The 24,838-nt window shown below is 40.3% G+C and overlaps 2 protein-coding genes across 2 annotated transcripts; both read right to left on the minus strand.

Annotated features, from left to right (window-relative positions):
• Nucleotides 1-3,060: 3,060 nt before the first annotated feature.
• Nucleotides 3,061-7,233, minus strand: LOC135700415 (uncharacterized). Its single transcript, XM_065220914.1, has 2 exons — nt 7,201-7,233; nt 3,061-7,150 (listed from the first exon to the last, which is right to left on the minus strand). Exons 1-2 carry the CDS (start codon nt 7,231-7,233, stop codon nt 5,141-5,143), a joined length of 2,043 nt encoding a protein of 680 aa, XP_065076986.1. The 3' UTR covers nt 3,061-5,140.
• LOC135700499 (alpha/beta hydrolase domain-containing protein 17B) lies at nt 7,141-23,678 on the minus strand. Its single transcript, XM_065221046.1, has 4 exons — nt 22,990-23,678; nt 22,191-22,826; nt 21,991-22,123; nt 7,141-7,489 (listed from the first exon to the last, which is right to left on the minus strand). The coding sequence occupies exons 1-4, from the start codon at nt 23,001-23,003 to the stop codon at nt 7,406-7,408; spliced, it is 867 nt and encodes a 288-aa protein (XP_065077118.1). The 5' UTR covers nt 23,004-23,678; the 3' UTR covers nt 7,141-7,405.
• Nucleotides 23,679-24,838: the final 1,160 nt, after the last annotated feature.

The raw sequence follows: 24,838 nt of genomic DNA on the forward strand, positions 1-24,838 counted from the left end.
CAGAACAACACGGTTTCTACCCGAAGCGCTCCGTGTCCACGAACCTGGTGCAGTTCACTTCTAACTGTCTGCGATGCATGGATTCAGGATGGCAAGTCGATGCTGCGTATATGGATCTAAAAGCTGCATTTGACACGGTGAACCATAATATCTTGCTGGCCAAGCTGGAGATACTTGGCATCTCGTCAACTGCTGTGGATTGGTTCAGATCTTACTTGGTGAATCGCTATGTACATGTCAAGATTGGCGCGTCGGAATCGGATGTTTTCTCAAACAACTCGGGAGTCCCGCAAGGCAGTAACCTAGGACCGCTACTTTTTTCGATCTTTTTAAACGATGTCGGCTTGCTGATACCATCAGGATGCCGCGTTTTCTATGCAGACGATACGAAAAACTACAAAATTATTAAAAGCCTCACGGACTGCTGGGATCTCCAGAATATGTTAGGTATTTTTGCTGACTGGTGCTCAAGAAATTTTATGAGTCTAAGCATAGAAAAATGTAACATTATTTCCTATCACCGAAAAATCGAACCAATCATGTTTCACTATGTTCTCTACGGACGCTGTCTTGCTCGTGTAGAGCACATAAAAGATCTCGGCGTTACCTTGGACTGCAGACTCACTTTCAGAATCCACTACAATGACATCATCTCCAGAGCTAATCGACAATTGGGCTTTATTTTCAAAATTGCCGACGAGTTTCGTGACCCGCTATGTCTCAGGTCACTTTACTGCTCGCTTGTGCGATCCTTATTGGAGTCAAGTTCAGTTGTTTGGTGCCCTTTCCATGCTAGCTGGATCACTAGAATTGAATCCGTTCAACGCAAGTTTGTGAGATATGCTCTTCGTTTCCTCAACTGGCGTGACCCAACGAACTTGCCACCGTACGAGGAGCGTTGCCGTCTCCTGGGAATCGAGCCATTAGAGGTGAGACGGACGGTCGCTCAATCTATGTTCGCTGGAAAGCTGCTTACAGGTGACATTGACTGCCCAACACTGCTGTCACAGCTAAATATGTATGCCCCTGAGAGGTCTCTTCGTCAACGCGACTTTCTGTTTTTGGAACCACGGAGCCGGAATTATACACAACACGAGCCAATTCGAGCAATCAGCCGGCAATTCAACAACTTTTTTTATATGTTCGACTTCAATGTATCAGCTGACGTGTTTCGTCATCGGCTTCTTGGCCTTTTCCGTACCGTTGACCGTAACTATTTAGTTTAAGTTTTATTCATTTAGACAGTAATTGTCAGTTGAATTTTTCAATAAACAACAACAATAAACAACAATCAATTTCCCGGTTTTCCCATTTTTCTCTGGAATTTGAAAATTTTACCGGTTTAGCGTTATACATTTGAATTAAGCATAAAACTGAATGCCTTCGAGCCGAAGATTAAGGGTCATTTCTAAGACAGCAACACCTTTGCTGGACCTTGAATTTGGTTCTACGACACGTTCGAAGTCTTCGCTCAAAACTTGTGCATGTTTAGTAAACAAATCATGTCTTCTTCTTCTTCTTCTTGTTGTTGTTGTTTTATTGTTTTATTGTTGTTTTACATCAACAGGCTGGATGAAGCCCCAATGATTTTAACCTTATCAACTATGGTAAAAAAAAATACATTCAAGCATGGTCATAACATAAAAAAAAAACATTAAAAAACGTATATCTTATAGTCAATATCTTAACTCCTGCCGACGAAAAACAGAAGAAAACTTTCGACGAAGCGCATCACGGGAGAGATGAAAGTCGAAAACAGATGCAACTCTGTTCAATGTTCTCTGCAGTCCGCAAATCGCACCGTACGCTCCATAATTTGTGCGACGTAGAGGCAGTCTTAGCATAAGGTTATTACGAAGCGGTCGGGGTTGAACATTCAGGTCAATTTATCTCAGGATAGCCTCACAATCTGTCCTTCCTTGTAGGATATTGGCCACGGTTAGGGCTCTGCTTGTGTCTCTTCTAGTCCGGAGAAGTTCTAGGTCGATAAGTTGACAACGACTTTCGTAACTTGGTAATCGAAACGGATCATTCCAAGGCAATCTACGCAACGCAAAACGAAGAAAGCGACGTTGAACAGATTCAATTCTCTCGGCACCGTTGTTGTAGTTTGGGTTCCAAACCGCTGAACAATACTCAAGCGTCGATCGAACAAGCGAACAATAGAGAGATTTTAGGCAGTAGATATCAGTGAAGTTTTTAGCTATCCTAAAAATGAACCCTAAAGTTCTTGACGCCTTATCAACAACATATGCAATGTTTTGCTTGAATGAAAGCTGCGAATCCAAGATCACACCCAAGTCTTTCACCTGATTCACGCGTTCGATTGTCGAGCCAAGCAGTCATAGCTAAATATTATCGGTTGTTGTTTTCGCGAGAACGTAATAGCGGAGCATTTGGCTGTGTTCACTACCATTCTGTTTAACCTGCACCAACTAGCGAATACATTCAGTTGACAATGAAGAAAGTGACAGTCAGCAATGGAGCAGATTCGTAGAAAGATTTTGAGGTCATCTGCATATGATAACCGAGGAGCTTCGATCACCAGATGCACGTCGTTGAAGTACAGTATACAAATTAACGGTTCCATGTGGCTTCCCTGAGGTATACCTGATGTGGCGAACAAGCTAGCTGATCTGAAATCTCCGGTAAGATATGATCAAAACCAACTCAGAAGATTACCGCATACACCGAGCCTGCCGAGTTTAGCAATCGCAATAGCATGGTTCAACTTGTCGAATGCATGCGGATAGGTCTGAATAGATAACGTCCGTTTGAACCCGATCCGACATGCTTTCGGTTATATACGATGTGAGACACAGCAGATCGGTAGTTGTAGAGCGGCCGACAGTAAACCCATGTTGATCAGCACTCAAATACTGCTTGCAATGGGACAGCAACGGTTCCATAATCACTAGCTCGAATAGCTTCGAAACGACACTTAACGATGTAATTCCTCGATAGTTATCCACAGCTCGTTTCCTTCCTTTTTTGTGGACGGGAAACATGTGCGCAAATTTCCAGATGGAAAAATGCCACCTGAGAGAGACATTCGGAACAGGCGAAGAAGCGGAATTAACAAGCTAGCAATATGTCTCTTCAAAAATACAGATGGAACTCCATCAGGTCCAGGATTGAAGGATGACTTGAGCAGAGTCGCGGCCTTAGAAATCATTTCTGCATTAACATCAATTGCACCCAGCGTTTGATCGTTTACTGGAACGTTCCTGGCAGCCAGGTTAATATGGTCGTCAGTTAGTGTCTCATTAGTGACTACACTGGCAAACTTTTCGGAAAAAAGGTGGCATATATCCTGAACAGTGGCAGCAACTTCTCCGTTGAATTCCATAGACGATGGGAGGCCGGATTCCCTGCGTTGCTCGTTCACGTAGTTCCAAAAGGATTTCGGGTGTAGCTTAAGTTTGCGCTGACTCGCTGGTACATGTGATTTAGCCTCACATAATGTAGTTTCAGAGGAAGCGTGCGATACTTCGTAAATCTTCTCAATGATTGACTTCAACCTACGTAGCTCTCTCGTCACTTTGTGGTGAGTTCTTTTCGGGACGTGTCTTTCAATGACATATGCCAAGACATGTGAAAAGGTTTGCGCTGCAGCCTCAAAGTCATCTGGATCAAGGATTTTCTCCCATACCATGCTAGACAATACATCTATGATGCTACGGTGGTCAGCTTTACGGAAGTCATAAGAAACCGTAGCAGTATAGTCGCCGAAATCACGCACGAGTTCTTCTTCGCATTTCAAGCCTACTGTTTATCGCATATTAGCTTATTGTGTGCTCTCAACTTAATGTTCTAGATGCACTTCCACTGTTATGAATAGAGAGCTTTCGAGGCCTGTACCAATGTTGCATTAATTTAATTGTGTGGCAAGGCAAGTACAATCATACTCAGTTAAGCCCAAGGCAGTCGAGTCCAGTCCGAAAATTTCCTAGATCGGACCGGGAATCGAACCCAGCCACCTCCAGCTTGGTCTTGCTTTGTAGCTGCGCTTTTACCGACTGAGCTAAGGGAGGCTACATTGTGCCACAAGGCTTTTTTTTTCCTTTGGTTTGTTTTCCGTCGATCTTGTTTTCCGTGCTGAGCACCAATGCTACAGACGCCAGAGAGGCAGCTCCCACACCTGGACCCTACCTATTGACCCATCAACTCATGAACCGGGGACCAACGGCTTTACTTCCCTACGTGATCAGAGATGTTATGCCTCAGAACAACCCGGCGGCGCCAACTGGGATTGAACCCAGGCCTGCTGGGGTGAGAGGTAATCACGCATACCACTACACCACCGGCGCCGCTATGTCACAAGGCTTAAATTACTTCTACTCAATACACTGATAAAAGACTTTTTGGGGACGAAACACTGAAAAAGAACTGCATCTCACCGCTACATCAGCTTCACTCAAAACACCATTGCAATTTGACGCTTTCTAGATGCTATATTATTTACGTATCCGTCGTAAATGCCTTTCAATTTTACGCAAACTGCTTCTTACCGGTTAAGAACTAATATAACTATGTACAAACTGATTTTGGCAAAATCAATGATCCTCTCATCTTCCCCTCGTAGCTAACCGCTAACTTACCGCAGTATGCTCGATCTAGCTCATTGTCATCTTCACTTATCATCATAGTTTTAGAATTGCACTAGTACCTTGTTGTGTACTATCCCTCCTTTTTTCCACCAGAATAGAAATACAGCAGCAGCGGTTGTTAAAATCTCCACCTAACCTACCACTCTGCCTCAACAACTTAAACACTGACAGACAGACACATATTTGTGTTCGTAATTACTTTACAACGGGTTTGAATTCTTCTAATCCGAACTGACGATGATGGCTACCTATCAAATTTCTCTACACACCACGTGCATCATGAGTTCAATTAAAGAAACATCCCATCTTCCCTTTTACCTAAGTAGAGATCGCGTCTGCTTTTTTACAATTTTGACTAGCTAACTAATCCGAGTGAGTCACCTCCGGACTACTGTACGGGGGTAAGTAGTGCAAGCTTCGCTGATCCAACACTCAAATTGATGGCAAACTAAACGCAAAACTCGTCACTATTCTTCCGGTGAACCATTACGAAAGATGAGCTTTTTTTTTTTTTTGTTATGAGCGCACCTTTAGCATCGCGTCTCCAGAATCGGATCGTTGATCTTCGAGTGCGATGAAGCACGTTTCTGCGTAGATTCGATTGCCGTTGCACTAGGGGCACTGCCACCGCTGCCACCTCCAACGGCTATCGATCCACCGCTTCCGCCGGCCTTCTTCTTGTCCAGTGGAATCGTTTCGGTCATGAAACTCGGCGTCGTTTGGGTAAAGTAGCCGGCACTGCTGTACTTGTTCATCTGTTCGCTCAAACGGCGAATGTTCAACTGCAGCTCGTCGTCTTTCTGCGAGGGGGTGGAAAAACTATGCCGCGGTTGCAGCAGATTCGGATTCAGCACGGTTAGGGAGGCTTTGACCAGCTCCGGTTGCGATTGGGTTGGCTGCTGATGGCTTTGCTTTGGCTTTGGTGATGGGAGAAAGCTCAGCTTTGCCGAGGGTTGTTTCTTGCTGGTGGGAGAGGTAATACTCGTTGTAGATCTGTGGATCGCGGAATGATCACACTTGTGGTGATGGTTGTTGTTGTTATTGTTCAAATGCTGTCGACTACGGGAATTGGCTTCGAAGCAAGTACATTTGGCACCGTTGATGTTGGAGTTGCTGGCATTCTTTTCGATTTTCAACGAAGATACCGATTTATCCTTGGTGAGAGTCTTTTCCTTATCCGTCTGGAAGAATTCCTCGTAGAATGCCGGGGACTTCGAGCGCTGCAGTTTTGGTCGGGTGATTTTCTTGCGGGCGTCAAAGTGCAGATCTATTCCCGGAATGGTCAGATTCTTGTCGAATTTGGTCAGCGAACGTTGCTGGCATAGGCGCGGCTTTCGCGAATCCAGTTCATCCCGGCTAAGGGAACTACCTAGTGATTTGGTCTGATGCGGTAGCGATCCCTTCTTCTTAATATGACGTTCGTTCAGCGTGATATTGGAGCGCCATACCCAAGGGTCTGTATCTCTCATATAGTCCAAATTCGGCTTGCTGAAAGACTTGCTTTCCAATTTTTTAGATTTGTGCTCTTTCTTGGCAATCGGAGCCGGCGAGTTACTAGAAGACATCCGAGTCCACGGATCCGATGGAACATACACCAAGCAACTGGTACTTCGATTGTTGGCATTTTTCATGTTACCATCATCCAGCTTCAGGCTACCATGGTCCGACAAATTCGGAGAAGTCGTCTCACTAAAAGCCTTTTTCTGAATCAATACAGCTTCCTCTTGCTTCTCCTCTTTGTGCTTCTCTTTAATTTCATCAAACTCTTCGTTCGGTGAAAGTTTCACCGAAACGATATCGTTCTCGTCCGACACCATAATCGAGTGCTGATGCTTGATGGGTGGCCTCGGAGAAAGGCTCCGTGTTGTCCGCAGCATCTTTTGCGGTTTACTTTCCCCCAGAGAGTTCGACTTCTCCAGGACACGATCATTCTTGACCGGTGTCAGCTTATTCGGACTCATCTTCGGACTCGGTTGCTTCATCGGACTAGTTGCCATACTCTTACTGTTGCCATTATTGATACTCAACGAAGACAGCCGCTTGTAGTGACTCTCGGTCCTGGGCGAGCAAGCAAAATCAAACTTGGTATCCGTCGATGCCTCCGCTCTAGGGCTTTTCGGACTCTTTGGGCTACGTGGGCTCCTCGGTTCCAGCGTCCGCAAAGGACTGTTCGACTTTGGCGAAGTCGATGCGTCTTTAAACTTGGATGAATTGTACTTCTTCTGGGCGCGTTGACTCTCGCGCGAAGTAGACCCATAACTGCACTTCTTGCAGGTACTTCCGTTGAGTGAATTCGGACTGTACACTGCACAAGTGCATTCATCCGCAGTTGCGCTCCTATTCAACAGATCCAAACTCTCCGTACTGGCATTCCTCTTGGCCGGCTTTACCGTGACCGGCGGCGCTTGATGGGGGTTTTCGTACGATGCCAGCTCCTTCCGAACCGTGCTGCTAATAGTGCTATGTCCATGATGAGATCTTTGATTTCTAGCCTTGCCGCAGTTACAATTGTATGCGGTGCTAGGCCCCGGTAACGAATGCTATAACAACTTGTCGCTGGTAGAAGCAGTTGCACCGCTCGAGGTACTACTGCGGCCACCGGCGGACTTGGTCGATTGCGCATCATGGCCGGCAAGCGCTTTTTCCACCGAACTGCTCGACTCGGCTGCAGTCACTTTGGATCCGGATGCTCGTTTCGGACTTTTGGTACCGGGATTCGATGATGATGATGAAGATGATGCTGCCGCTGCTGGTGGTGGAGGTGGTGGCGGTTGGCCAGGAGCGTTCTTTAATTGTCAGTTGTTGAGCTCAACCGAGATGAACTTCTTCAGTCGGTCCAGGTATTGGTTGTACAGCTCGACGTCGTTATGGCCGGCTCCCTGCGAGGGGGAAGAAGAGAAGGAAACAAGAGATAAGACTGGAACTGGAGTACAAATAAAAACGAAATGTATAAATGAAATCCATGAGCGCTTATGTTTTGCATTTGCAATATTTCGGAGCATCGATTGGCAAAATTTGAGCACTCAAGAAGTTTGACCACCCCCTGACGATAATAAGTAAAGGTATGGCAAAAGCCGTAATTTAACCTTCTTCTTCTTTCCTTTATTTAACGTCGGTCTCTGTTCCGCAATCCAGTGCCAATCACCGACGGATATCGATTGCCATCCATTGACGGCATTCGAATGTGCAGGAAGGCAGTTTCCACACCTGCGTAGGATATCGCGTAATTTAACCTGAACCTAAAATCCGAAGAAAATTCTTTATGGGTAGTCCCAGTTTCCCTCGAAAATGCTTCCTTTGTAGCCATTATTGGCAGTGCTGCGAGCTGTCAACAATGTCAACTGACGTAAGATATCGGTCTAGCACTGAATTTATCAAGCTTTGACATTAATATCACCGACAAACCGACATGATCCTTAAACTTAAGTCTTGATCGAGAATCCATAACGGCCGATTCAAATATGCAGCGATCCCATCTGTCAAAACCATAGACTTCTCTGACGTTTGTGAAATGCACAAGTATTAGTGCAGAACTCGGGGTAAATTATAAGTATTAGTGTAAGAAAACCTTTGAATTTACCCAACCGAGTTTCGAACGCCTTTGGATACGGTTGTGTTTAAATTTGCTCTCTGTTTTGTGCGTGCATTCTCTTTCATAGTTTTCGGCTGCATTTGCCAGATTAGCGCTGGTACTCTGCCTCCCGGACGGTTATACGTGTGTGAGTGGTGGTTTTCTCGCTTTCCGAGAAGTTTTAGAATCGAGAAAGAAAACATGATTCATTATGTTTGCAAAATTGCAAGCATCAGAAGATTTGGCGCAGCGTGGTTTGATTGTTTCTCCCGGACCAGAAATTTGTGGCATCGCGAGTGAAAATTTTAATTTCTGTTTATTTACGCGGTGATGAGCACGGCGCTGATCTATTGTTAGGGTTTTGCGATGTGCACGGAGTGTCTTGAAAAAGAAAAGTGAAGAAAAGTGATATTTGGTTGTTGTGTGGTTATAGTGGAGAGAAAAATATGCGTGGAAGCATCGGGAATGCGCTCCCGGGTGAAGTGATTTGGTGAGTACGTTCCAGTTGAAGATTGTTGACAAGTGTATTTGTGGTGATGCAAAAGATGGCGCATGGCTTCAAACATTTTGTGTATCCAAATAAAACATATTACATACTAAATACGCACAGGCCATCGTCTGCTGACCATTGCCGCGGGTATATCGTGGGAGTCCCAGGTACCCGGTTCAAGCTTTAGTTGGCGGCGGTGGCTCTTCTTGACCTTCTACCCCCTGAGTAGTTAGTATGAATAAGGGCGTCTATGTGATGTTTTGCTGTACCTGTTGTGGACATTTAGTGCATCCTGTTCCCTTAACTTGTTGAGGACACCCTGTCTTGCCTCAAAAGTTACCCTTTTTGAAGTAGTAGTCTTCACAACATAAAGAGCACCATTACGGAGCATGAGATTTGACCAAATTATTCGCAGTTCTACTTGTCCAAAGCCCCCGGCTGGGTGAGGGATAGAAGATGACACACACACACACAAGAAAACCTTTGAATTTACCCAAAGTTCTTTTTTTTTTTTTTTTTTTTTTGTAGTGATCCTGTGGCAGCAACTTGCTAAAACTCTACACTGGACCCCTTTTATTAATAAATTTTGCTTCTATGAGCCTCTATTTTAAATCAACACACAGACGTTCCTAGGCTATGGTGCCCGTGTGGTCACTGTTGTTTTTGTGCTGATCCAAATAGTTTTGATAATATAATTGCGCATTCTTGTTTTTTTAAAAGGTTGATTTTCGTCCCAGTCTTGTCTTCTGTCGTCACTTATTTTGTCATTTTGTCTTGAGTATTAACCCCCACTTGTCTTGTTTATTGTGTCAACTTGTGTCTATTGTCCTTCCCCATCTGTTACTCTGTCATGACTAATTTCATTGATATATAAAAATAGTAATATCAATTACAGGATAATATGGTTATTTCTCGATTACTTTTTCAAAGGGAAGCACCAGCTTCTGCAAACAGTGCATCCGATCGTCGATCCGGCGCAACCGGCATCTCGCACACGCTTATCAACACCACCAACAGGTAGAGGAAAATTTCCCCTATCTGATGATAGTGCCAGCACGCGCGGGCGAGCCATCAGTTACGCCAAATCGACGACCAAACGCACCGCCTACAAAAGCCGATACGCTCCCTTGAAAAAGTTATCGAGATTTCTACTAATTAATGAATTATTGACAATTACCTCTCATGATCCTTGGCTCTGATTTTAACTTACCAATTTTTGATTATTTATCAAATACCTCTCCCAGAATATATAACTCCCCGATGCTTTGTTGGTTTCTGGTCTCATTTGGATTGGTCCTGAATTTGTTTGACATCCTGTTCGAAGTAATTCTTTGAGTTCCAGCTTGTACGTGTCTCACGTCATATGATTCGCCATTCATAAAGATAATGGGTAAAAAGGGAGTAAAACATACATAAAGGTAGATTAGTATTAGTTGTACTTGATCCAAACAATAGAAAGAAGCATAGATCACTTAGTAGAAAAATAAAACTAATAAATAACTAAAATTGCAATGGATAAGTGTTAGTTCCGGGATCATTTAAGTGTTAGTAGTTATGTTAGTTTTGATCCGTATTCAGCCCTGCTGGCCCCTCAAGCACTATTTGCAGCAATTGTGATAAGATTATGCGACACTGCTACTACTACTATGTTAGATGTATGACTTGTCAATTTTCGCAACGCAATGTCTTTCAATAAATCACTCAATCAATTTGATGTTTGAAAATTTGCTCAAAAGGGCTTTGTTGACACATCATACCTTACCGAAAACTAAAGCACAACAATCCTAATTCTTATTTCAAACCTATCAACATATTTAACACATCTTTCCTAAAATTTCACTTGTTCGTAAGCGCCTGGTTGAAGATATGACTTTCGCTATTGACATTGTCTGTAATTAACAAATACACTAAATAGGAAGATTTATTATACAACTTCATAGGCTAGTCGCCTCCCTAAGCGGACCCCCCGCGTCCTATCTCTTATGTTAATTAACTTTCTGAATTCTATAATTGAAGTTTATTTAATAAATAACTGAAATCTCTAATCTACCTACATAACCCATGCTTTTAAACTACAATTTAACGTGTTTCAAGTACTTCTGGCTTTTACATATCTTATCTTATATCTTTGTTCGTCCCAGATGACACCTTCAAGTGACTAAAATGCTTCACTTTGAAGTTAGTTTCCAAGCTAATTTTAAATTGTATATTGTATAGGGTAAATGTTCCAACTACGCTCTCACGTTTCCACTATGTGGCACCACAAAAATACATATGGGTATGTCACAATAGAAGCACACCACAGTGGAAATCCCGAGCCATAGTTCAAACACTTATCCCAAATCAAAATGAAGCACATATAAGATTAGTTACAATACCATGTACAAAAATGATGTTTAACATTGTTTTCTGAGTAATACTTCAATGAAAACAACAATGAAAGCTTGTCACGCAAATAGAAGGAGCACTGTTGGGCACTTTCTGAAATATTTCAATAGTATAATTCCCTTGCAAACCCAAATAAATCTCTCTGCGTAAAAAATAAATAAAATAAGAGTGATTTGCGGCAAAACCCGCCAGTATCACACCCAACGTCAGTGCCTATACGTAAGCGTACTACGACGCGGCTCTCAATAAAAGGAGTAACAAGTGTGATACTATCACTGCTAGACTAGATCTTTGGTTCTCTCATGCAGCGGTTTATCAGAGAGGGGAAGCTTAGTAATCCCCATCGCCTGCCCATGTCGCCATTCTATCGCGGCATGAGCCAGCAACGCCGACCATAAACCTACCGTCTCCAACACTCCACTATAAAGCATGAAATTAAGCCCGCCCACCAACAGCAAGGTGCAAAAACTAGCCAAGGGGAGGGCCTTTGAATTTACCCAAAGTTCTGCACTAATACTTGTGCTATTCACAAACGGCAGAGAAGTCTATAGAAATGTGTTATCTAGATAAAAATAATTTGTCCGAAATAGATTAGCCACGAACAAACTCATAAATTTTGTACGCGTGTTCGTGGCTAGGATACATATTTTCCGCGAACACGGCGGCAGATGTCAGTTTAGTGCTTTGATCAGAAATTTCTTTGTAATTTGTATGATCATTCATGTGGGTTTGTCGGTGATAAAATGCTTCATTCCGAGATTAGTCTGGTAGGGTTAACTACCCCATTTCCGGCCTATTAAGCACAACCCGCTCTTAGTCTTTCTTAATCTAGCGCAGTTAAGCACCAAACGGGATGTTATTATTACTGATGGCTTCCAAATTTATTTACCTTTCCGTACGTACCAAAAGATTTGATAAAGAGAAACCAATCGTTGAGATGGGTTATACGGTCAAAATTTGGTCAATATCAACTTGACGTATTTCTTTAAATTTTGCATTTAAAAAACCTGAACACCCCTCATTTTGAAGGTGTGTGTGTGTAGAATGTTGCTCCTATTTTGATTTTGGAATTCACTCTTCAGTTGTCAAAATGCCGTCCAAGCAAGAAGAGCAGCGTATCAAAATTTTGCTCGCGCATCGCGAAATCCGAGCTACTCGCACGCAAAGTTGGCAAAATCGCTAAAAGTTGCCAAATCAACCGTTACAAATGTAATTAAAGTGTTTGGGGAACGTTTGTCGACAGCCAGGAAGTCTGGATCGGGGGGAAATCGAAAACCGGAAGCCGCTGAGACGACAAAGAGAGTTGCCGGTAGTTTCAAGCCAAACCCTAACCTCTCTCTCCGAGATGCCGCAAATAAGCTGGATGTATCGTCTACAACCGTGCATCGAGCCAAAAAACGAGCCGGACTATCGACTTACAAGAAGGTAGTGACTCCAAATCGCGATGATAAACAAAATACGACGGCCAAAGCGCGATCCCGGAGGCTGTACACGACGATGCTGACGAAGTTTGACTGCGTGGTAATGGACGACGAAACCTACGTCAAAGCCGACTACAAGCAGCTTCCGGGACAGGAGTTTTATACGGCAAAAGGAAGGGGAAAGGTAGCAGATGTTTTCAAGCACATAAAACTGTCAAAGTTCGCAAAGAAATATCTGATTTGGCAAGCCATCTGTACCTGTGGCTTGAAAAGCAGCATTTTCATAGCTTCCGGGACTGTCAACCAAGAAATTTACGTGAAAGAGTGTTTGAATAAACGTCTGCTGCCTTTCCTGAAGAAACACGGTTGTTCCGTACTGTTTTGGCCGGATTTGGCATCTTGCCATTACGGTAAAAAGGCCATGGAGTGGTACGCCGCCAACAACGTGCAGGTGGTTCCCAAGGACAAGAACCCTCCCAACACGCCAGAGCTCCGCCCAATTGAGAAATACTGGGCTATTGTCAAGCGGAACCTAAAGAAGACCAAAAAAACTGCTAAGGGCGAGCAGCAGTTCAAGGCAAACTGGCTTTCTGCGGCGAAGAAGGTGGACAAGGTGGCTGTACAAAATCTGATGGCAGGGGTCAAGCGTAAGGCCCGGCAATTCGGATTTGGAAAAGCGGAAGCCTAACTGAATATTTTTCCTGAATTTTATACTAATTGAACTTGAAAAAGAAATTTAATTTGATTTTTTAAATAAACGATTTCACCGATTTACACGCGTTTTCCCTTGACCAAATTTTGACCGTATCACCCTTTATTGTCAAAAGTCTAACACTGTTTCTTGGCGCCAAACTCGGCCTACGGATTCTAAACTCGGCCTAACGTATTGAAACGCTATTGAAACGCCAATGAATTCACTTCGGCCTATCGGATATAGATAAAAAGTGATTCGGTCGGAGCGCTTCTTTTGTTTTTGTGAATTATGGGTGCAAACCTTCATATCACGCGTACTCATAGACTTCGTTCCGTAGCTTATTAACTAAAGTATCGTACCAAACGCATAATTGACTTGTTAACTCTGAAATCATGGATTTATTTGATGTTTTCTGTTCGATAGGCCCAAAATGGGCGATTAGGCCGAAGTAGTTCTCTACCCTATTCCCAAATGCCACTACCGAACACACAACAGGGCATAAGCCATAACGGAAGCATTCACCCTTTCCGAAAATGAAGCAATACATAAATTCAGTGCCAACATTTCAAAGGGGCGTAATTGCATTTGTAAACAATGGCTTTAGTCGTCGATTTGTCGCGAATGAAAGCTCACTTATGAACATAAATGACACCAGAACGCAGAGGAAAGTTTACTGTATCAGCTAGCATTTGTAATTTAGAGGGGTGGGTTTTCGTTTGCGAGAAATCGACGTCTAAAGCCATTGTTTACAAAAGCAATTACGCCCCTTTGAAATGTTGGCACTGAATTATTTATGATACCAACTGCAATATAGGTATTTTTGGTTATTCATTCAATGATAATGAATGAATAAAAAATAATGAAAATAGTGGAAATGGCTCAAACGTTGGTCTATGGATCTAAGATTGAGCCCATCGCTAAAAATCTGCTTTTTATCAATTGTATCTAGATGAACGCGTCATTGGGAAGGTACTAATAGATATTTTTGGGTGCTATTGAAAATTTAGTCGATTGCTGAATTTATGTATGGGCCCATATTAGGGGCATTTAGGCAAGTCCCTGGCAAGGTGACAGATAACCTTAGTTTCACGTACCCACTTGCAAATAGTAGATGTCGCCACAGAACGTAAACAAAGGGATTGTCCTTCACCGCCGTAATGATATTTTTCTGTGGGAAATCAACTTTTTGTTTCCCCATGTGTGGATGTCAAATAACAGGCAAGCATGTTATATGAAAAGAGCGAATTTATGATTTTCGTGGTGAAATGAAATAAATCAAAATGAATTGAAACCGATTGATGAAGGTTCATTTTCTTATAAATCAAATGGCAATAAAATACGTTTCTGTCTTGTATTTTATTTTGCTCTTGAATATAATCAGCCTTCAGATTATGTTTTTGATCATAGTTGTGCGATGATGAAGGCTTTCCCTAGGCCGTATGTGTTCTTCTGATATGCAAAATTTCTGAAACTGAACTGAAAATACTCATCAATTTTCTTGAAATTCGTAGGAATTAACTTGAAATTCGTAAGAATTTACTTGAAATTCGTAGGACTTTTTTGAAATTCATAGGAATTTCCTTGTAATTCGTAGGAATGTCCTTGAAATTCGTAGGAATTTCCATGAAACTAAAGGAATTTCCTAGAAGTTTGTTGGAATTTCCATGATTTTCGTTAAAATTTCCTTGAAATTCGTTGGAGTTTCCTAGAAATTCATAGAAATGTCCTTTAAATTCGTTGGAATCTCCTTAAAAATTTCTTGAAATTCATTGGAAATTGCTTGTAATTCTTTGACATTTCTTTTAAAATTCGTCGGAATTTCATTGAAACTTGATGAAACTTTGAATTTCTGGAAATTTTTAAGAATTTTCTATAAATTTTGTGGAATTTCCTCGAAATTCGGTGGAATTTTCTAGAAATTCGTATGAATTTTCTTACAATTTTTGAAATTTCCTTGAATTTGTTGCGATGTTCTTGAAATTGTTGGAATTTGGTTGGATATGTTAGAATTTCATTGAGTTCATATGGGTTTTTTTTCTAAATTCGAAGGATTCATAAAATTTTTCTTAAAATTAGTCGGACTTCCGTGAAATTCTTAGAAATTTCCTTGAAATTATTTGGAATTTCCTTGAAGATCGATAAAATTTCTTTGAAATTCAATGGAAATTCCTTAAAATTTGATCGAATTTTCCTGAAATTCGTAGGAATTTGTATTAAATTTTGTGGAATACATTTGAAATTCGGTAGAATTTTCTTGAAAGTAAAAGTATGAATTTTCATGAGATTGATGTAATTTTCTTTTAAATTGTTGGAATTTCATTAAATACGTTGGATTTTCGTTGGAATTTCCGAGGGGGGCGGAACATCTAAATCTCAAGTTAAGATGCTCAAAAAAATTCACACTAGCGAATCAATCTTCGAAAAATCGTCTTTAATTTGTCGCATCCACTTGCATCGCTCATCATCTTTTTGCAGGAAATCTTCAGAATCATCATCAATCTTCTTTTTATCTACTCAGCGTGCGAGCAGCTAGCCACAGCAAAGCACAATCTTTTTTGCATCGTAGATAGAGTCGTCCCCCTTGGGAATTTCGTTGAATTAGTTGGAATTTTCTTTAAGTTAGAAAAATTTCCATGAAATTATTGTTTTTGGAATTTCCATTAAACTGCTGGAATTTCCTTGAAATTGAAATGAATTTCCTAGAAATTCGTAAGAATGTCTTGAAATGCATAGGAATCTCCTTGAAATTCATTGAAATTTCCTTGAGTTTCGAAAGAATTTCCTTTGAAATTGTTTGAAATTTCTTGAAATTTCCTTGCAATTGTTGCCATTTCCTTGAAGTTGTGTGAATTGGGTTGAATACGTTAGAATTTCATTGAATTCATTGCAATTACCTTGAAATTCATTGGAATTTTCTTGAAATTCGTTGGAATTTTTTTGAAATTTTTGGCATTCCTTGAAAGTTGTAGGATTTTTCTTGAAATTCGTAGGAATTTCTTTGAAATTTATCGGAATTTCCATAAACTTCGTTGGAATTTCCTTGAAATGAATTGGAATTGCCTTGAAACCCGTTGGAATTTTCATGAAATGCGTTGAAATTTTCTTGAAATTCGTTGAAATTTCCTATTTTTTTTTTTAACTTCCCTCAAGTTCTTGCCCTGAAGTGCTAAGAACTTTCCGAATGCCGTATGATATTTTCTACAGATCTGTAAGCTTATCAGAGCCTTTCTCGGAGCTCAGGTAATGTGCCTAGACTTTTATTTAAAACGCTGGCTTAAGGAACATGTTAACAACTTTGGAAGCATTAAGAATTCTATCCACAAAGAAGTAACAAAATTGTTTTTATACGCCTTTTTAATAGAAACTTAGCGATAGATTTAATCACTCTTGGTGAATAGGAAAACGTCAAAAACCCAACAAACATTAAATGTTGAATAAGAGCTTATTCGTAAGCATCTTCAGCTAAAAAATAGCTTATTCAGCTGTTGATCAACTCAAATTGTTTGTTGGGAAGAGTGTTGTGAGTAGAAATTTGTGCCGTGAGACATAGGAAGCGAAACAATTTGACGATGACAATCATTCATTTTTGTATTACAAATCATATGCTGCTGGTTCTGTACTGCTCAAATACATACGATACACCAAATAAAAAAAGTTTCATAAACTGATTATGTATTGTACATACTACTGAGAATCAAACCGATATTAGTCGCTTGGATCACTGGAGTTTCTATGTCGTTAATACTAGTTTTGTCGTCGGACGTCGCGTGTCCGGTTTGGCGGGCGTGCGACAATAAGATGCATTTCAAACTTTTATCTGTTAATAAATAAATTTTATTTACAGTACATCATTTCCGAATTCGCCCTATTCAGATAACATTTCTGAAATTTGTGAGTTTGACAGAACCACCAGCACCAAATTTTCGGGATACAATGGCAATATACTGGAGATGTCAAGTTGCCCCCGAGTTGCATTTAGGTCGACATTACATCCATTTCCCCTACGTCTCGCAATTGAAAAGTGCACATTTAGTCGTTTTCCCTAAAGAAATTGGAACAGAGATAGAATGGACATTATTCAAATCTAACTAGTGGGCAGTATCGACAAATTTAAGAGTGAATTGCAGCCGCCGGTATCACACCTCATGTCAGTGCCTTTACATAAACGTACTACGACGTGGTTAAGAAATGAATGAAAAGAATATGTGATACCATCACACAGTAGTGGTGCCAAGGGTATCAAAACACGCGCTTTTTTATTTACGCTGAAATGGTTGATTAAAGGTACTAGGTGTCTTCTGAGAAGTTTCTTGGGTTACAACACTCCTTCTTATGGTAAAAGAAAATTAAAGATTAATCCACCTAAATGTGAGTTGCAAAATTTATTTTTTTAACATAATAAGATACAACATAATTGTGTTCGGCAAAACTGTAGGGAACATTACTGTGAACAACTTTGCTGAAGACTATAACTTTCTAGCTCTTTGTTAGTCATTAGAAATAACCCAGGTTGCTTGGTTATCCATTTGTATGCTTCTTTTCACACCTCCCGACCAACCATTCGTGAAACTTCTTCAAAGTTCTTTATGCAGAAATAAAGATTTATGTCAGCAATTCTTTACTTTAAATTTTCCATGATTTCGATGTACACATTTAAAAATCTTTATTGATCGATACTTACATATAAGATTATTTCTTCATCGGTCATATGATAGTAATCTATAAAGGTGCCATACTAAATTTCTTTTAATTTCGATATGTCACATGGACTTTAGAGGACTTTAGTATTCTTTACAAATATTCATTAATAAATATTTAAATACTGATATCATCGTAACTTTGAACTTTGGCAAAGAACAACAAAGATTGCCATCGATGCACATTTATAATCTCCTTGTTATCGATTTGCATCGCTGGTTAAAGAGAGTTCGAGACACACCAGGTGACAGGTGGCAATATTTATATTATTTATCGACATATTCGGCATTTCATCGGAAGAAGCAATCTGCCGGTAAATGAACGAGAAGACCGATGGCCACGATGCAGCAAATGTTTACCATTGTCGTTCTTCAAGTTTACGTCTATATATTTAATAACCCGCGATAGCATGCATGGTGGGATTCTCGGCATTTGGAACCCAATGAGGAAAATTTACACCTTGTTTACCTCTATTACACCTACATGGCTGACTGGTTGATAGTTATGACAGGTTATGACAAATAAATATTGAATTCATGTATGAAAAGATTTGCAGAAATTTCAATACACCACATACTAGAGTGTGTTTGCCTGTCGTTGATAAGCTCATCAACAGCAGCCGTGGACCCGAGGATTAGCAACCAACAACGAAATCAGTACACCCCAGATGGCATGGGATCGAAACTAGAAATCATGCAGATAAAAAATCACAAATAAAATCAGCAGTTGTGTATCGATATTTTGATTTTACAACAGAAATCGATATTTTGATCTGGCAACACAATCAATATTTTAACATTGGTAACGATTGGTAGCAATATGTTAAGAAAAATCTTTATAAACGATTCACGATTAGACTTTTAGCATCTTTACAATTATGCATCAAATGGTGACGATCGCTATCGATTTTTCTTATGAATGGCTTTGAAGATCGATGTATGGAAAGTTAAAGAAAATTAACGAAATGGTTGGTCGGGCTACTCGATAGCAGTCCCGTGGTTTCACAAAATCGTCATTTCAAATTCTGAAAATTGACAAGTTTTAATGCAAGTATTTTGGTTAAGGGTCAAGTGGGGCGGTCTGGTTTCTTCACCATTTTATTGCATTTTCTTGAACTTTTAATTGTTCAAAGAATGGCCTGCTCGTTTTTGCCGGTTTAGGAGCTATTGGTATTGGAAGTTGGGTAATTTTCAACCAAAAAATGTAAATAACTTTTCAAATATTGAGGGTAGCAATTTGCAGTCTTCTGGAAAGTTATGTTATTTGATATTTCTAACATCTTTGTAGAACATGCCAAACATGTAGAAATATTTTAGAAAAAGTTACAGATACAAAACTGATTTTAACGATGTCTCCACAAAAAAAAAACCTTCATATCTCAGAAGTTATAAGAGCTAGAAAGTTATAGTTTTCAGCAAAGTTGTTCACATTAATGTTCCCTACAGTTTTGCTGAACACAAATATTTTGTATCTTATTACATTGAAAAAATAAATTTTACATCTCACTTTTAGGTGTATTAATCTTTAATTTTCTGTTACCATAAGAAGGAGTGTTGTAACCCGAGAAATTTCTCAGAAGACACCTAGTACCTTTAATCAACCATTTCAGCGTAAATAAAAAAGCGCGTGTTTTGATACCCTTGGAACCACTGTGCATTACTTCTGGCCACTGTATTGGTCTCCCATGTAGACTAGAGTCGGTGTATAATGAGTCACGCCAAGAGAAAAACAGTTGAACTCGCATCACGGTTTTCGAAAGATTCTCATTCTTTTCACTTGGCAACAGAGGACTTCTACAACAACTTCAAATGACTTCTAGCGAGAGAAAAAATATTGCGGCTGTAGTAAATCATTATATGAGTGATTTTGTCAAATTATCTTAACAAAAAATAGTAGAAATTCTCATTGATAATCATTACCGAGCGTATCCCATGACAATTTAACGCTCACTGCGTGTTTATGCTCATTTCTTTGATTATATTTTATATTTTATTGCAATACCTTTCGTAGACCTTTCATAGCATCGTAATGTTTATTTACTTTGCACGATAGGTAGCCGGTTTGACAGTTCAATAGGTAGACTTGGCTTCACTCTTGGCGTGACTCATTATACACCGACTCTAATGTAGACCTACAGCATGAGATTAACCTCTCCAACCTTCGGCAAGGTGCTAAAGAATGGCCTACGCAGGGCTGGTAGTGCTGATGCGATATAATAGTAGTGATTTTAGTGACTAAAATTACGGAAATAGTGACCAAATAGTGACTTTTAAATAATAAATAAGTAACTAAAACTGACATTTATATTATGAGACAGAAATTCGAATAAGGTTTAATAAACTCTTTTTTGGCATGGAACTTAAAATCATATTTCATGAATTCCTTTAATTAAATCGACATTCTCAACGGAATCTCCTATGAAGAGCATTTGAAGTGATTTGAAAAAAATAATTCAAGATTTTCCAGAAGATTTTTTTTAACTACTGGTTGAGCGCTGTGTATAAATGTAAATGGGGGGGGGGGGGTCAGATCGCTTCCATTGCAACAATGGAGGCAAAACGTGGTCAGCACTCACACATTCATCACGAAACGGTTGCTTTCCAAAGTCGACGACGCATCGACTGAAAGAACTTTTTTTTTTAACTTTATTTAAAAGATTTTTAGTCTTAGGCTAGTTCATATCTTAACTGAAAGAACTGCTGATGAAGAACAATGAAGAGGACCACACAATGGTTGCTGCAGACGATCGCGTGACACACATTGAGAGTAGCCTGCTTCTGTCGACAGCCGAAATCGTTAACTTCACGCATGAAGTAATAAAACATGATTAGTTAGACAAGATTATTTTCGATTTTTTTTTTATTATTCTTCCAGGATTTCCTTAAAGGTTCCTTCCATAAATCCATTTTAAATTTACTTGAATTCTCCTTAGAATTCCCATGCAATTAACCTCAGAAATATCATAAATTTCAGCTTAGAATAATTTTGGACTTCTCCCCTGAGTTCAATTAGTATTCGCTTCAGAATTCTAATGGTATTTCTTTAGATTTCTAATAACAAAAATCCATCTCAGAATACCCTTTAAATTCTTCGAAGAATTCCTTTGAGATTGAAGCCTCAAAAATCGATTCCATTGGAATTCTTCTCGGCATTTATTTCGAACTCTTTAGAGATCGCTTGGAAGTATCCTCAGAAATGACCCCAGAATTCGTTTAGAACTATCCGCAGAGAGCATCTTTGGAATTCATGAGATTTACATGGAATTCTCATCAGAGATCTCTTTAAAAAATTTAAGAACTAGTTTTGAATTATTATTATAATTGGACCTACAATCCTCATCCAATCATCATAGAATTCTGAGAATTCTCGTTAAAATGCACATGGAGCTCTTCTCTCATTTATATTGGAACTATTTCCAGAATTGTTTTAGAGCTTAATTTGGCGTCTTTAATAATTTAAACAATAATCAAATTGATATTCTTCAAAGACTTTTGAAAATCTAGCACAGACAAATACCCTGGAAAAGTTCCCAAGGTCTAGAATTTATTTTTGGGGAAAGGAGGTATATTTTACCCGATTTGTAATCGAAATTGAAGGCATTTTCCAGTATTTATCCTGGTGTTCTAAAGTTCCTTGAATGTTTGCGGTTCACTGGTCATCTTGGTTAAAATTGTTAATTTTTCAACAGATATGCATATTTTGTCATAACTACTGTTACAGTAGACTTTCTTCGTGCCAAGTATTCAATTTAAAAATGTTGTTGATATTTTCCCATTTCTCTCTATTTTGATTGTGAAAAAGTGACTTTAGAGACTATTTTTAGGGAAATAGTGACTTTAGTGACTTTTTGGTGTGAAAAGTGACTTTTTAGTGGCTGATTTTAAAATAGTGACAAAGTCACTAAAAAATTACCTACAACCAGCGCTGCCTACGGGAATCACTCAATTTGGGTACAAATTCCAGAAATAACCGTGAAACGCTCGTACACCGGGAATTTCTGCATTGCGGGAATCACAAAATGTATTCTTTGATTTTCTATTCGGGAAATCAGTAACACATTTGCTAATATTAACTTTCCAATCAACATGCATACTAAAACAGCTCCCGGGAAAACTTACCTCGACCCACAGCGGCTCGACAGCCTTGGGACACTTCTCGTAGATACTCAATCCATGGGAAAAGTCTATCACCTCGTCTTCGGTTCCGTGGATAACCAGCACTGGTGAGCTAATTTTCGATACCTTATCAATGCTGAAAGTAACGAAATATCATAAATCCTAATCCACTTGTGCAGTGAGAAATTACACCACGCTCATACCTGGGAAACACATCAAAGAACCAGGTGCGCTTGGTATTGGGAAATGCTACCCGCATGCCGGACATCAGCGGCGAATGAAGTATGACCGCTCCGACTTCGTACCTCGCCGCCAAATCCACCGTTGGCACCGTTCCGATGCTCTGTCCGTACAGGATGATATTTTCCGGGCTAACCCCGAAGCGTGTCCGAAGCGAGTGCCACGCCGCATCGATGTCTGCGTAAAGATTTTTCTCGGAAGGCTTACCGGTACTCATACCATATCCCGAGTAGTCATAGCTAAATATATTACAGTTGATCCTCAGTCCCAGTCCCAGATAGAAGCTGCTCATCTGGCCCAAATCGACTGCGTTTCCGTGCGAGAACAGCACGGTGTATTTGGCATTCGGAGAACAACGGACGTAGATGCAGGATAGCTTGTTGCCGCGGGACGTCCTTGTGAAGAATCCTTCCACGTTCTCCTTTTCCCGTTCCGAGTAAGGCCACTCGGCTCGTTCGTTAAAGCTGAGCAAATACTTTGCTTTGCTCTCATCAATCGGAGTAAGATTGTACGTTGGATCCGGCGGAAGGAAGGCAAGTTTTGATGCAATTCTACCGGGAAACGGTGGACAGCAAAACAGGCAACACAGTTCGCCGAAACTATGCAAAATAGAGAGATAAAGAATAGCTAATTTACAATTTTTCATTCCGAGCATGTCAGGCCTGTCAAAAAGGAGACTGCAAATCGATAACAAAAGCCTCCCCCACACACCCTTGGCGTAAACTAGACTAGTGTCTTCGTTTCTCTCCACATTGCACTTACCTTAATCCGTTCATGATTGCACTAGCCCAATTCTTTTCTACTTTCGTTAGTAGTGAATTGCGTCTGTCCCTTGCAATCTGACCTCCTTTTTAACTCGATACTCAGTCTACAGGTAGCGAGTAATACGCAAACTTGACTAAATATTAGTAATCTTCTTGTTTTTCTTTACTTCTTTCTTGTCGCCGTCTGCCTCTTTATCTACTTGTACGTGACTTGGACGCCAACATCCTTCACGTCAGGTGGCATACAGAACCTGGTTTCTAAATAGCACTAAGGTACCGAAAAACATTCAGATGCAACATCCAGACACGGCTGTGAGTCACGGGGAAATAATATCCATTTTACCCGTCCCTACTTTCTTTGCCACACACCGTCTTACAAATAATGATAGTAGGTACTTATCTGGACAAAACCAGACACTACACACTGAACAAGCAACTGCTGCGCCAGCACTCCACCTTCGATCCGTCGTCTCGCCACGACAAAAACGCGATTGGAATGAAAAAAATTTAATCTTTTTTCTAACACTCTTTCATTCTCTACAAGCACGACCTCGGGATCTTTTTTATCAGCACTTCAATTCCGAACACATTACCACCTACGCAGCTGCTATCACACCAATGAGATAATATGCAATTTGGAGTATTTTTATCCAATCATCTAAAATTTACACTGGAAAAAAATCAAAAACTTCTATCTTTTTCGTTTCTGACTGGAGTGACGACTGACTAAAAGGAACGGATTTTTGACAGCACTGAACGGACAGTGGTCAGCAACTAGTGCTCACATACACACACAACCGCAACTATAACATTGGGCGATCGAGGTATATTGATCGTATTTTTCTGTCGACGGCCAAAGTACCTTTAAGAGAAGGGAATACCCGCATAAACGATAACCATAAGGAGTGCCTAACAACCTATTCGGGTTATCATCCCAACAATATGCGGTACGGTGGCACGATTTGTGGTATCGTTCATGTATGGTGCTCGTTTATTAGGGTAGTACCACAAACGAAGTTACAGACGACTAACTGACGAAGAAATCCATTAAAATAATGTGGTTCACTGTAATAGAATTTTCTTGGAAGCTTGTGCCATCATCCACCAGATGGGTTAGTTTTTTTGTTTTGATTTGAACAAAGTTGATTTTGTGTACAATGATTCTTTGACAGTGTGCAAAGAGTGCGTATCATTTTGTCATTTTTTTATGCATTTCAGTTTTGAGTAGAGTGAATGAGATAGAACCAAAACATTCTAGTACATTTGGTGAAAATGCTAGTTCAATCTAATAGTAGTGTTGCCATGTGGTACAATCCAGTAGTAGTGGTGTTGCCATGTGGTACACTGAAAAATTGCAATAGCAGGTTAGTCACCAAAGTTTTCGACGGAGCGTCACTTCGTTTGTGGTAGTACGTTCAGACTACAGAGTTATAACAACAATCAATACGAAACTAACGATTTTAAATTGGCTCACCACTTTAGTAGCCTATTGGTCCCAAGCAAACGATTAACGTACCCTATTCTAGTTGAAATTCTATTACTACACTATGTTTGTTTTGATTCGCTATGAAAGTTTGACAGATAACATCAGAGGTGTGTGGATTCATGCAGAACATGCAGGGGTGAGTGAAATAGCTTGGGACTGCTTGGGACCGTTGTTCTGGTACTGAGTGAGCCAAAAATAATAATGATTTTCTTCGGGACCCAGTGGTCTTAGAGTTACCTCTATGGTTATAACATGTTATACATTTTTTTTTTTTTTTTTGGTTTTGTTTTTTCCGTCGATCTTGTTTTCCGTGCTGAGCACCAATGCTACCGACGTGCCAGGAAGGCAGCTCCCACACCTG

Source organism: Ochlerotatus camptorhynchus, unplaced genomic scaffold (genome assembly GCF_037179485.1).
Source record: "Ochlerotatus camptorhynchus isolate MF236.1 unplaced genomic scaffold, CSIRO-AGI_Acam_v1.1 ptg000011l, whole genome shotgun sequence".
Lineage (NCBI taxonomy): Eukaryota > Metazoa > Arthropoda > Insecta > Diptera > Culicidae > Ochlerotatus > Ochlerotatus camptorhynchus.